Consider the following 14080-nt stretch of genomic DNA (forward strand, 5'->3'; position numbering starts at 1 on the left):
GCTGTACTTGCGTTCGACAGTGTGACCGCCGGTTGAAGTGATAAGGGTTGAAAAACTGGAAGTTGACGGTGAACTAAACGAAATTCTTCGAATGTTCGACTCGCGCTGAACGAAACTTGGCGATGGAATTTTTCGGAATTACAGATTCAGGATTCGATCCCGCGGTATCGTTCGAAACGCCGAGCGAAACAGACGGAACGAACGGAACGGCGCGGTAAGAAAGGGGAACCGTTCGCCGGGAACTGTCGAACCGTGCCTAATTTTTCAACTGTCGTAAACGGCGCCGCGAGTAAGTGTAACGCGTCGATTATTATAGTTTTATAGCGGTTCCCGTACGTACCGCGTCGCGCCGCGCTTTCCGCGATATCCCCGACGCCGCTCCCCCGGGAATTATAACATTTATCTTTCGCGGATAATAACGGAATTGAATCGCGTGAAATTTCTAACTCGTAATAACATCGCAGTCGGTTTTTTGTATACCTTAAACCGTATAATTACAATGATCCGCCGCGATGATATCGCGCGCGATCCACGTATCGCTACCTACGTATTTAGCGCGCACAGGCAATTTCCTGCTTTATTATAATAATATCCGGAGCAATCTGCTCCCTTCCAGGCTCGCGGCGGCTGCGGCGGCTGCGGCGGCTGCGGCGGCGGCGCGCGTTTCGCGGGGCTTCTTATTTTCGAACGCACCGACCTGGCGCGTCCTTCGTTAACACGTTCGCTGCCACGGGAGTTTACTGCGTTTCGTGTAACATTACTTGTTCCATCGAGAAAGTGACAAACGGTACCAGTAGTCATTCATGATAATTTCCTCGGGGCAAAGCTTGCGTCACACTATCGGACATCTATCTTGCGCAGCCGAAGCGATGGCAACCGGGTACAATGGCAATCGCGAGACATACGTGTAGAAACAAAGGATATGTACTTTTCGAATTGGAAGAGCTATACCAGTTGTTAACAGATAGTGATCGCGTGACGAAGAAAGCGAGCAAGGGTTACGAATGGAGTATCTGTTGCCTCCCGTAATGTTCCAAGTGTCATCGCTGTAGCATCCGGGATAGTTACCGTTTAGAATCGACATCAACCCGATTATGATTGCGTCTTGACAACTGTAATGCGATTGTCATCGTCCATCAGCATTGCAGCGTTTCTCCTCTTCCTCTAGCGCTCTCTGAAACGCGTTTCCGCGGCTCCAGGTTGTCTCCGATAATCAGCCATTACGGTGGACGAGCAAAAAGTTCCGTTGAAGGTGTCACCAGCGGCGAGCCGGAATTTCCGGAGAGGTCGGAGCCAGCGGAGAGAAAATCGAGGAAAAGGCAGCGAAAATGGGGAATCCGGGGAATAGACGGGGCGAACGATGGCGGAACGGACGCGGCGCGCGACGCGGCGCAGGGAGGAAAGCGGTCGCTGTCAGCAATTGCCCTCCCCCTGCTCCCCGAAGAAAAAATGGCAGCTGCCGCGACCGAGCGCCGCGTACCAAACCATAATGTCGTACCACCCTCCCCGGCCGGCCGTCCGCGCAGAGTTCGCGAGAGGGCTTTGGGAGCCCGAGGAGAAACGGGAGGCCGACCGTGGCGAAAGAAACAACCTGGCCGGGGAAAAAGAGGACGTCCCGATGGGGCTTGTCGCGGGTCGAACGAGGAGGAAGACCGATCCGCGAGATGGAGGGCGGGAGGCGGCGGGGCAGCCAGAGGGGAAGACGCGTACCCTGCGACCACTACCGCCGCCGCCACCGCCGCCACCATCGTACCGACAACGGCGCAACCGCCACGGTCACCGGTGTGCTACCACTACCATCTCCGGCACCGCCATTAGCGGCGGCGACCCTGCCGGCGCGGCGGAATCGGTGTATAGTAGCAGCGCCGCGAGAATGAACGGAAAGCGAGGAAAGAGAACGGAATGAAAGCAAATCGAACCTCCGCGAAAGCGTATACGAGCTGTACGCGGGTGTATACCCGCGTAGGAAGACAGCTGGCTGCCGGTTGGCGATCGCGCCGGAAGAAACGGGGTGGGGGGCGAGGCAGGGAACACGCCGAGGGAGAACGAGAAAGAGGGACAGAGAGACGGTAGTAATAAGGTAGTCGCTGGATTCCCGATGAATTCCTAGGAGGAGTGAGGCGGGGGGCGGAGCCGGGTGCTGATCGTTGGGGCGGCGCCTGGCCGCGGGCGCCGCCTACCGAGCCACCGCCGAGTCCGCGTTTCTCCCTCTTTCCGCCGCGGTCTCTCACCCCGCTCGCTCGAGTGGAGGCGAGCTCTCTCCCGGCGTCGGCGTCGGCGTGCGTCCCCGCTCACCCCAGCCACCGCCGCTCGCTCGCTCGCTGCCACCGCCGCGGCGCGTTCTCGCGTATAGTACCTCGATCGAGAGAAGAGAGCCGCGAAGCGAGCGCCGGGGGTGGGGACCGAAACGAGGAGCCGACCGCCGGTGGCGCGGGTCAGTCTGTCGGGCAACCGGTCGCTCTCTCGTTTCTCGCTCTGTCCGCGCTCTCCGCTCGACTCGGCCGCTCTGCACGCACCCGCCGCGGGACCGACACGATACGCGCCGATACCCGGCGATTCGGAGCAGTTCCCGCGATACTCGCACCAGTCCTCGCCGTCCCTCTTTCGTCCTCTCGCCCTTCCCTTCCTCTCTGGCCCTCGGTCCATCGTCGGCCGCCGTCCGCGTTCCGTCCCGAGAAGGGTCCGACCGATGTTTCTCCGTCGTCGTCCCCGCGACCGCGACAGTGGCATTCCGCGACGGACGGGCCGCGAGCAGTGTTTTCGATAACGTGCGTGCATCTCCGTTCCGGAAGCGTTCGAGTTCGGGCTCGCCGACGACTCGCAGCACCGAGGTGTCGCCGCTCGCGATGCGCGCGCGCCACCGCGCACCTCGAGGCTCGACCTAACGAGACGCGTCGCCGTTGTCCGTTGGACGCATTCGGGCTGGTTCCTCTTCGAAACGCCGCGCGGACGCGTTTTCGGGGCCGGCGTCTACGAGGGTGGAAGCCTGGCCGATCGTTCCGGGAGGATGTCGAGGAGCCCAGCCGGCCGGAGGATTCCCGGTAGACTGACAGTTGCCGAGTGCCAGCGGTCCCGCGCGAGCCTGCCGATCCACCACCGATAATAGTCGAGGGACCCGGGGTTCACGGGATCGGCAGAGGGCGAGGTGATGTTGCTGGAGTCGCGAGGCCTCGCCGGTAGGAAGAGAAACGGATTGACGCTGTCTTCGTACGGGGGTGGCGGCGGCGGTGGCGGAGTTGGTGGCAACGGCGGAGGAGGTGGCGGCGGTGGCGGCGGCGGCGGCGGCGGAGGAGCCGGCAGCGAAGAGGACGACGAGGAATCTCGGCATCTGTTCCTGGGACGAAAAATGCAGGCCGAGGGCGCCGCCGCCTCCGCGGTCCCCGCCGGCCTGTCACCCGGCTGCACCCGCGACGATGGCGACGAGAGCTCCAGCCCGTCGCCGAACAGCAGCCTCTTGAACAACCTGAACAACAACTGCAACTCGAATCGCCAATCTGCCACCGACTTCAGCATCGCGGCCATCATGGCGCGGGACTCTCGCCAACAGCAGCAGCAGCAGCAGCAGCAGCAACAGCAGCAAGCTCAGACATCGTTGCCCCCGCAGCAGCAGCAGCAGCAGCAGCAGCAGCAACAGCAGAGTCAGAGTCAGAGTCAGAGCCAGAGTCAGCAAAGTCAGCAGCAGTTACAGCAGCCTCATCAGCACAGACAATTACAGCAACAGGCCGTCGGCGGCGGGAAGCTGCATCAACATGGTGAGTAGCCGGCTCGAGCCGGACCCGTTCGAAAACGCCCGGCGCGACCCATCGAACGCACACCGAAAGCGCGCCGCGCGCTCCTATCGAACTCGACAGAGGCTATACTAGCGCGCGGAGTAGCCGTTCGTTATCGAGATAAACCCCGTAGACCCGTTTTTTCCTCGACCCGTGCAAAGGGATCGTTTTTGTCCGGCGCCCGACGTCCTCGTTCCTTTTTTCTCCGGCGGGCAAAAAACCCATCCGTCCCGGACGACGTTTCTCGCGGTCCAGCCTCGGCCGACGGGCGATCGGCGCGAAATCCTTTCTAAAAAGAGGTTTCCTCGTGTCGCGACGAAAGTGTGACCACGCATCGCCAGGAAGATACTCTTTTTTGCTGCGAGCTTGAAGCGTCGCATCGCGTCGCGTCGCGTCGCGTCGCGTTGGGACCGTTGGACGGTGGCCGAAGGGGACGGAGTCGGAGGGGTCGGTTGGTTCCTTTTGTTAATGAATGATTTAACGGACGAGGTTTTTTTCGGCGAGACGGGTAGTAGTAGTCCCGGGCGTGTGTTTGACCGGGCGTTAATTTCTTGGCCGAGAAACGGCCGTTTCGCGCGGCCAGGTGAGGTGTCTCATCGGAATTCTGGAAACGACCGTGGCTGCTTTGCTCTCGCAGCCAGACGTCCGTCCGAACGGGGCCTCGACTCGACTCGACTCGACTCGAGTCGACTCCGCTCGACCCGGCCCGACTCGCCTCGACTCGCCTCGACTCGGTGTTTGGTTTCATCATCGCGTATCTTGGACGCCCGCGGCGAATAATCGCCCACGAAGATTCTACCGCGGACGAAATTTACGGTTGGCCACGGTGCAATTCACCCACGGAAACGGACCGTCGTTCCCAAATAAACTTGGGTAAACGGCGCGATGAATCGACCAGCAGACTCTCGTGTGCGTGCACGTGTGTTGGACACGCGCTCCTGCTCCTCCTGCGCCACCCCCCGGCCCCCTCCCCCCGTGAGCCTTCGCCCCCACCATGTATCTACACCGGTATCGCGAGAGAACACCCGTTCGGCCGCGACTCGGAAATCCTCGAATAAATCGGTCATATTCGAATCGGACCGGTGACTCGTTAACCCCTCGTCGTGGGGTAATTGTGTAAGCCAGGGCTCGCGAGGAGAACTTGGAACGGGAGTTAACGAGACTAGACGTCACTCGGTTTCTTTGAGTTCGAATTAACTCCTTAACTGTCGAGCTTGCGACGTTCGTTGACTCAACCCGTGGGGTAAAGGCTAATAGGGGAATTGTTTTGAATGAAACGCGTGTGTCGGTAACATAACGAGTAATAAGAAGAATCGACTAGGGAAGACATGCTACGCGTTTCCGTTGCTTTCCTTTACCGTCGTACTGTAGTTTGCATTGCGTGCTGGGAGGATCGAAGACTATCGGGACGATTTTCTCAATTTAATTCGACAGTCGAGGAGTTAAATGCTACTCTTATGTATTCACTGTTACGCGTCAACCCTTGTGTCGACTACCGACACGTCTGTGTTCATTCAAATGTTGATATTAGAATGTTTTCGCGTGAGTTCATTATTTTCGAAGCAGCAGTCGTCGCGAATATGTCGAAACGACCTAGAACCACAGCAGTTTCAGCAAGTTTCCGCGAGAACAGCGCAAAGTTAAGGGGAGAATGCGAACGACAATAAGAATGAATGGCACGATAAAGTAAAATGCTGTTCGGTTCAGTTGATTATGTTAATTCGTTTCAATCACGCGATCAGTCGAGTTGCTCGCTCCCCTTCGTGTCCAACTTTCGCGATGTATTTTCAATTGGTCGAAAGATGCACTGGATGTTACAATGCGGAGCAACCGTGCCTCGAGAGGGTTCCGACTGTGCGTTTTCGCTTGTTCTCTCGACGAGACCGGCACGCAGTAGAACAATTATCGGCATGTCGGAGAACAGGAGTCAAGCGAGTTAAACTGTGTAACAATACTTACATATTGGAGCACGTATTCGTTCTCTCGATAATTTAACCTGATCGTTCACGCGTTTCGCTCTCCTTTTATTTTAGAAGATTTTATTTTCTCGTTTATTTATGGAAGGACTCCGGTCCACAGTTTACAAAATTGATTATTCTTTTCCATTCGTCATACTGCTAAAAAATAGAAACGACGCTTCATTCGGAGTTAATAACGCTGTTTACCGAGAGAATTCGACGGTTAACACCAGAGGTACGATCAGCAGCGCTGTCTGTTCTAGATTCTCTTTTAAAATTTATGAAAATACATTCATCGAGATTCCAATTTGCTCGTGTTCTAGTCTGAGTTCGTCTAAATCGGTTCGCGGAACAGTTTCTCCGGAAATCGTCTGTGCGCTTCGGATGATCGCGAGAGGAGAGGCTTGAATCGAATGATTCTCAGTCGATCCTTGGTGTTAAGGGGTTAAAGTCGCGAGATCGGTGAGAATTTTACGACGCGTATCTGGGCGAGGCAGCGGCGAACGGTAGCTGGTTTCCACGCGAGGCCACCGACGACGAAAAAAATGTCACGCCGGCGTATAGGGTTTCGTCGGAGTGTCAACCGTAATAAATAGCCAATGACTTAGTTAAGCGAGGAGCTACGACACGCCGCGTCGACCGTGCCAGAAGTTACGACCGGTCGGGATCGGCTCGGGATCGATTAACTCGTCGGGGCCAGATGGAGGAGGCCGAACTATGGGGAACGCCTCGAAATAACCGGAAACCGTAACGACCCTTATCGTATCTCGCCCCCTCCCCGTCACGCCGCGATCGTTCAATCGGCCCGCGATTTATTTCTCCTCCCCCGTTCGACCGGAAACGACGCGCGCTCGACCGATCGTCGAGCAATAATCTCGACGGTTCGCGTGGATCCGAACGGAGAGCACCGACGAGCTTCGCCTTCGCGAACGAGACGATTCGCGGATCGTTTGTTTCTTCAGACTTCCTCGAGCCTCCTTAACTTCGTTTAGATTCGTTCAGATTTATTTCGATTTCCTTTAATTCCTTCATACTTCTTTGATCTTCCGTCACTTTGTGCAGATTTCCTCAGGTCTGTTTCGATTTCTTTCGATTCCTTTGTATTTCTTCAACTTTCGTTAGATTTCTTCGGATTTCACGGGAGAACGTATTGCATCAGAGATATTAGCAACCGATTTCACTTTCCTTCTCAAACGAATCAACGGACCAACGGATTCCACCCCGACCAACCAGCTCCACTAATTTTTCTCATCCACCCAGTTCCCCGTTCATCCCCGCGCGACGCAATCATCAAAATATACGAGTCCAACTGAACTTGTCAACGGAACTTGCAACGATTTCAGACATAATCCTCCATCATTCTTCCTCTCTTATCGCACACATCCTCAGCCCACTTTCAACCGTTAATCAACCCCCTCTAACTGCCCGTTATCCTCAGCATCTTCTCACGCCAACGTATCGTCGAGCATTTACGTGGAAAAACGCGAATTTACCTCGTCGTCTCGGGACAAACAAAAAATAGCGGAGTAGGAGGGAGATAATGGCGGAAACGATCGAGCCGCGTCGACCCACATAGGAATTCGTGGGCGCTCACCTGGACTCTGGACCAGTTCGCCGCTTAAACGATCGTTGACACGTTCGAGAATCGCGCGTCGCCCCGTTCAGGGAAGCGTTTCTCCCGTTTCGCCTATCGGGCGTTCTTGAAACGTCGATCGGCCGAGATCGTCCCGAGATTTCTCGCGGCGATAAACGATCAACGATAAACGGGCAACGTAAAAAGGCGATTAGCGATCGCCGATAGCCGATCGCCGATAAACGCGGGCGAATCGTTCGCGGGCGTTTACGGCGGCGTTGACAATTTTATCGCGATCCCTCGTATTTCGAGTAATTCGTTTAATCAGGCGACACGACAACGGCGGCCACTCGTCGCCGCGAGGAATCGCAGCTGCAACGATCGACCGACCGATGCCGCGGTTCCTCGAGGCTCCGAACGCTTCGAACACTTGGCGCGTTTCTGAACAGCGTTCGTTGCCAACCGTTTAAGGAGTTCCGCAACGAACAATATTCTCAATCGATAAGATTGTCAACTGTAACCTCTCGACTAGAAAGTCTGTTGTTCTCCTTTCTCGTCTCTCGGTCAAGGATACCTTCTCAATCTCGTACGCGGCAGTCGAACATTGTTTCCAGAAAGCTCAAGTAACCAAGGTAACCCGGTAACCTTCTCGACGACAACCATTTGGCTCTGTTTGAAGCATAATCATCAGCGATGAGAAATCAGTGTAGAAGTTGTCTTAAAAGTTTCTTTCCAGTATGAATTCCAACTAAATCAAGTTCGTTTCGAATAAACAAGTGAATGTTTAGCGTGGCGGACATTTTGGAGAGGCATTATCAGCTTTCGGAGATGTAGGTAGATAACAGATCGGAATGGATTGTGCATGATTCAATGACACGAGATAAAAACGTTCTTGTTCGGATACTAATCGGATCGTGCTCGAAGTGCATCGAATATTCGTAGCGTCGGAAAGCTCCGGAGTCGGTTCGTGTCGCCTCGAATACGCCGAGATTCGATTGTCCATCGCTGTCCGTGCCCCTTTCCCGGAAGTCTCGGGCGGCACGGGGGATAGAACGCGGCGCGAAGCGAAGGCGACTCGCACGGCCGCTGGAACGAGGCGACATGGTTCGTTCGGTTCCTCGTTGACTGAGAATTACATACATCGCGCGCCGTTATTCGAGTAAAACCGATCCGGATTCGGCCGTGCGAGTCGAACGCGACGCTGGAAACGACGGAAAAATTACGGCGAACGTCTTTTCCGGTGCGTGGACGCCGCGGACGATTCGCGCATCGCTCGGCTCGCCGTAGCAAGCCCGCGAAACGGTACGATACCGATGTGTATCGTTGCCACGGCGAGCCGGGCTGCACATTCGCGAGAAACTCGACGCTGTGCAGCGATAGGTACGCTGATTATCTTGACCTTGGCCGCTCGGAATCTCGATTATCCCAACCTTGATTGTACGAACTCCCGATTATCGGGACATTCGGTTATCGGCGCACTCGATTATTCGAACTTTGATTGCCAGCATTTATGGTTGTCCGACATTTCGACAGTAGAACCGGGAATTGGATCGGAATGGATCATCGGAACGCTGAATTATTGAAAATTTCGATTATCGAAACTCTCGCCTATCAGAATTCTCGATTGACCGTTCGGTTGTCGGAATTCTTAATTACTCGAAGCTCCGACCGCAGAACACTCGGAACTCTGAATTATCCAAAACTTCGATTATCGGATCTCTCGCCTATCAGAATTCTCCATTATTCAAATGTACGATGTTCACGATTCTCGGCTACAGTACTATCAATTATCCAAGTTCGAATATCCGAACCACCCCGCTCGTAATTGCTTCGGATGATAATCAGGCTTTCGCCGTATTGAAAACGAAAACGACGACGGAGATGCAAACGGACCCGGAAACAGTTGCGTACAATGAGCAGCGACGCTAACGACGGGAAAGAAGTTGCCGAGTGGAGTTAATATCGTCGAATCGGCGAGAGTGATCCCGTATGCGCGAAAAGCGGCAGGGTTTTGAAATACGAGGCGCGAACGACGTTTGTTAGCACCTTCTCGTCAACTCGGATGCTCGTTTCGCGTGGCATCGCTTCGCTGAACGGTCACTGTGCCGAACCGCCTCTGCGCCACGAGTTTTCTCAAAAATCCGTTCGAACAGCTCCGAAATTCAAACGTTCAGCTCGCCAACTGAATTCCATTTTTCTAATTCCACGATGAAACTAAGAGACTCGATGCTTACACATATTTGTAACTTATCCTTATTATTCTTATTCTCATTCTGCCTTCGATTATGCGATAAATGAAAAGAGAGGAATATAATAGACTGACACCACTGCGCCAAACGCAAGCGTACAGTTTTCGGAAGAATATCGCAGCGATCTTCGAGTACACTGTTCGTTTGACCTTAGACCCTGCACACTATCGGTTAAATCTCTATCCTCTCTCGGTTCGATCAAACATTGGTCACTTGTGTCTACTGCACGCGACGAGTCTCTGTTAGAGCTCGCTCTGCCTTCGTTCGTCGGGAACAACAGGCAAGAAAAAATGTCGCCTTGTGCGTTCGGCCTCAGACCGCATCGTCCAGCACTGAAACGTCGAAACGCGATTCGGATCGCGCACCGTCGCGATAAGCCGCCGCGAGGTGGCCGCGTGGGAGTCCGATCGGGCGCGATCCGCGAAAAAAACACACCTCGTCACGGCCAGATTAATTCGCATTTCGCGAACAAACAAGGTGCCTCTTTTAATTACCCGCCGACAGATTGATCGATCGTTCGGAGCTGCTCCGTCGCGATCAGATAACGGCTCGATGATTTCGACGCGATCGGATGGATCGTCGCGACGGTTTTTCCGCGTTGCTCCGGAATTTTCCTCTGGAACGCGTCTCGGAATTAATCCCCTGGTGTATCGTTTAGTTTCTTTGCTCGCGTAACATTTTACTATCGACAGTTCGCAAAAAGGCTGTCTTCGAATTTGTCTCTCCTTTCGAACCCACTTTGAAGATGATAAATCGGTAGTAGAGAAATAGTTGCTCGCTTTCGTGCAGTTACGCGAATGTACGTCTTAATTCTCTATTCCTGAAGCTCCGACTTCCAGAATCTGCACGCGCGAACTATTTTTCTGGGAAGAATAGAATAAAGTGCACAACGAATGTCCGTAAACCGAGTGTCTAGCGGTCGACCCTTGTTTGCGGTATTCCGGCAGACGTCTCGCCCGAAAACCACCGGTCGCGAATGTAACTTCTATCGCTGCTCGCTATAAACCAGTGGTGCACAACCCGCGGCCCTATTACAAATTCTCGAGCGTTCGCAGCGCGCCGCGGCAAGTCGTCCCGAGTGCTGTATGCTAATGATACAAGCACATTAATATATTAATATCATTCAGCCGTCAGTGGTGCGATGCATAAGTGAATTTAAGTCAAAACAAATATCTTTAACGAACTTGCATTGCTTCTTTAAAATCATTATACAATAAGTCTCTTATTAAGACTTCGTTCCTCGAAAAGAATTCTCGAGCTTTTCAACGCAGGATCAAACTTGTACGCGGTCCTTTGATGTAAATATTACTATCTCACATTCCATGAGAATGAAATTAGTTTACATCGGAAACTAAGTTACTCGTCTATCATCAGTCTTTAATCTATATAGCAAACGTACCCAGAATAACCATCAAATTCTTCTCTCTCCTGAATTATTCGCAATAACGCGGCGTCGTCGAGCACAGGTGCGTAAAGAATTATGGGAAAAGAGGTTAAAACGCTTCGGATCGCCGCTACAAACATCTCCTGAGTTCACGAGTTGAATGTAATAGGATTCCAAGCGCGATCGGTGGCGTCCGGTGACGGAAATCAAAGGCGTTCCGCGGCGAGTCGGAAGGAAAAGTTCGGATTGCGAGCCGCGCCGCTGCGTGGAAATCATCGCGCGGACGCTCGGCGCGAGGGCGGAGGGGAGGATCGTCGTTCTCGTAGATCGTGGGAGGACATTAGCGGCGTGACGCGTTTCAATCTGTCGCTGTTCGCGTCTTTGATCCGGCGATGCAGGCGATGCGGCGGTGCAGCGCGCACTCGCAACCGTAACTCACTTGACGGGGCCGGTCGTAAAGTCGCTCGAAAGTCGGGCTCGGCCGACAGACGCGCGGCCACGGATCGTTCCGGCGCGGCGACTCGTCATCCGTTTCGTCAGTCGTTTAACACCGCCGTTCGCCGTGTCGAATAAAAATACGCGGATGTTAGACCACACATCGCGCGGACCTCTTCTCGCCGGCCAATTAGCTGTGCGCGACCTCGCGGGAATTCGCGCCGCGCCCCGGCGATCGATCGCGATCTTCGACTCGATCGAATTCCTTCTTCGTCGTCGCGTGATCGGTGCACCTTTCGGAAGCTTCTTTCGCGGGGTTTCCTTCGATTCTCGGTAGGATTCGAATCGATTGCGTAGGAGAAACAGGATAGTTTATTTGCGGACAATAGTTTTATTCGACTTGTGATAAAACGATCTAAATGAAATTGCGAGGACAATGTGTATGGATATATTCATCTCGTTCGTACACTTTCTAGAACGTCGTCGTGCATGCATGAAGTTTAGGTAGATTTGGAATATTCTAGACTTGTTTAATACGAGTAGTATTAATATGTAAAAATCAATGTTATAGGAGATCAGTGAAGTAGACTGTTCCAATGCCTTAAACGTTTATTCCATTTTCACAATCGCTTTGGCTATTTTTGGATCATTTTTGCGGCGACTTTTGCTTCGGGGCATGTTGTGCTACTAGAATCTGGGTAAATGAAGACGCTTGGATCATTAACGTGAGGATTTAGCTTAATGGGAGCAACTGGCTGTCTTGCTTTATGCTCTTAATTACACGTTTTCTGGGAGATTCCGTGGAAAATTGCGCGAGTCCTGTTGTTACGCTATTATCTACTTATGTTACTAAACGGTTTTGGTTTTTACATAATTCCTCTTATAGCAACCGCCTCCGGCAATTTGAAAGTAACAGTTACCGACGATTATCAGACTGTCAATTTTTATGCACTTCTCGGGAAGTCCGAAGTGCAGAATCACAAAGAACGCGCGTGATACGAATAAACAGGAAGCCCTTCTTTTTATATCTTCCGAATGTATCGTATAATTTCAGAAGACGTGAATTTCCTCGATTTTCCTTTCCTGGACTTGCTTAGCTTCCGAGCGACTCGTTAATCGGATATTCATCGCGCCTATTTGAATTGTCTTTCCAGTGTGACGGAATATTTCGTCATAGCCGATTAACGGGCGAAGACGTTGCGGCCAAACGAAACGCAACGGGATGCGAGAACCTCTGGAAACTCGGCCGAAGATCCATTTAAACGTGCAACCCTACCTTCCGCTTCGTTCTCTCCGTCCCTGTCTCCTCCTCTGCCTCTTTCTCGCGAGCGTGCGATTCCTCTCTCTTCCCAGCCCCTTTTCCGACCGAACAGAATCGTCTTAACGAGCGAAAGTAATTTTTAAGCGTGCCGCGAACGGAATCGCGTTAAGTGAAATACGCTCGGGCCTGTAAAAGGTAACCGCGTCGAAAATCCCGCGCGAAAGTGGCCGGTATTTATTATTCATTTATTCGCGATAATTTCGAGTTATCAGGTACGTACACCTGCCGCCGCTCGCCGGGGCACGGCCGAGAGCTAATCGCGCGAGTCCTCGGAAGAAATCGTTCCGTCTCCGTTGGCAATTAGCCGGGTGAAACTCGCCCCGATTCGCGCCGGCCATTAATTTGAACGGAGCCGAACGCGCGCCGCGATTCGCCCGCGAACTCCATCGGGATCTTTCGAAACGCCGATTCCATCCCCGTTTCCCAACGAATCGCTCGAGAAACCTGCGAACGGATGCACGCTCGCGAAACGAAAATGAAAGCGAGTTGCATCTTTTGACGCGTGCTGCGAGTATTCTACGAAGCGTATTTGGTAAACTTTTCGGTCGATTTTCATCGATGCAGATAGGAAAATGTGTATTTTAATTGTCTATTTTTAAACTTCTAATTTTGTGCACTTCAATGGATGAATATTAATTTCTGTGAACGCGATGGGATAAATTGTACAGTAAATGACTGTAAATCTAGCGTTAACGCCAGAGCTACCGCACCCGTCAAAATGGCGCGTCTCAGTTTTCTTATTTCGCGATTATTGGCATTTTGACAGTGTTAAACGTCTGAAGGGATTGTAATAATATATATATATATATAAAATTTGCTTAGAGATATGGAGTGAGCCTGTGTAGTGAGGTTTTCGAATGAACACTCTTGCAGGAGATGGGGGATGTCCTAAATAGTAATGCGAGTAATTTAGCAGCAATGATTCTATTCCTCATTTTATGAATCGACTACAAAGAAGATCAGAGAAGATTAAAACTCGTAAGAAATTTGCTGAAAAATACATTCGTATCTCAAGTTTCGAGTCTAAATAGTGGAATCTCAAGAAATTCGCTATTATGATTCCTAGAAGAAATTCGAATTCATTCCAGTGAGTCGTCAGTTCTAGCGTTAAGTAGTAACGACTAATTTATGCATTGATTTGAATAAAACGTTGGTTTCGACGAAAAATCGATCGTGTGCAACGAATGCGATCGATCGATCCCTGACCTCCGCGATGCATCGACCGATTACCGCCGCGAGCGTATTCCAAACGAGATTGTTCGTGATCGGCAGTGTTGAAGATATTCCTTGTTTCGCGGTTCAACTCGGCGTTCCGGCGAAACGCCGGCTAACGAGCGAACGCGACTGTGACGAATGAATTCGACGGGAGGCTGTTCGCGCGTCGACTTTC

The 14080-nt window shown here is 52.4% G+C and overlaps 1 protein-coding gene across 3 annotated transcripts in view; it reads left to right on the forward strand.

Annotated features, from left to right (window-relative positions):
- The first annotated feature begins 3148 nt into the window (after positions 1-3148).
- LOC116433063 (uncharacterized) overlaps positions 3149-14080 on the forward strand; it is a 69548-nt gene continuing 58616 nt past the window's right edge. For all 3 annotated transcript variants that reach the window (XM_076369630.1, XM_076369631.1, XM_076369629.1), the window contains exon 1: positions 3149-3752. In XM_076369630.1, the coding sequence (XP_076225745.1) occupies positions 3149-3752 (604 nt within the window). The remainder of the gene's footprint in view (positions 3753-14080) is intronic.

The sequence above is a fragment of the Nomia melanderi genome, chromosome 8 (assembly GCF_051020985.1).
Source record: "Nomia melanderi isolate GNS246 chromosome 8, iyNomMela1, whole genome shotgun sequence".
NCBI classification, from domain to species: Eukaryota; Metazoa; Arthropoda; class Insecta; order Hymenoptera; family Halictidae; genus Nomia; species Nomia melanderi.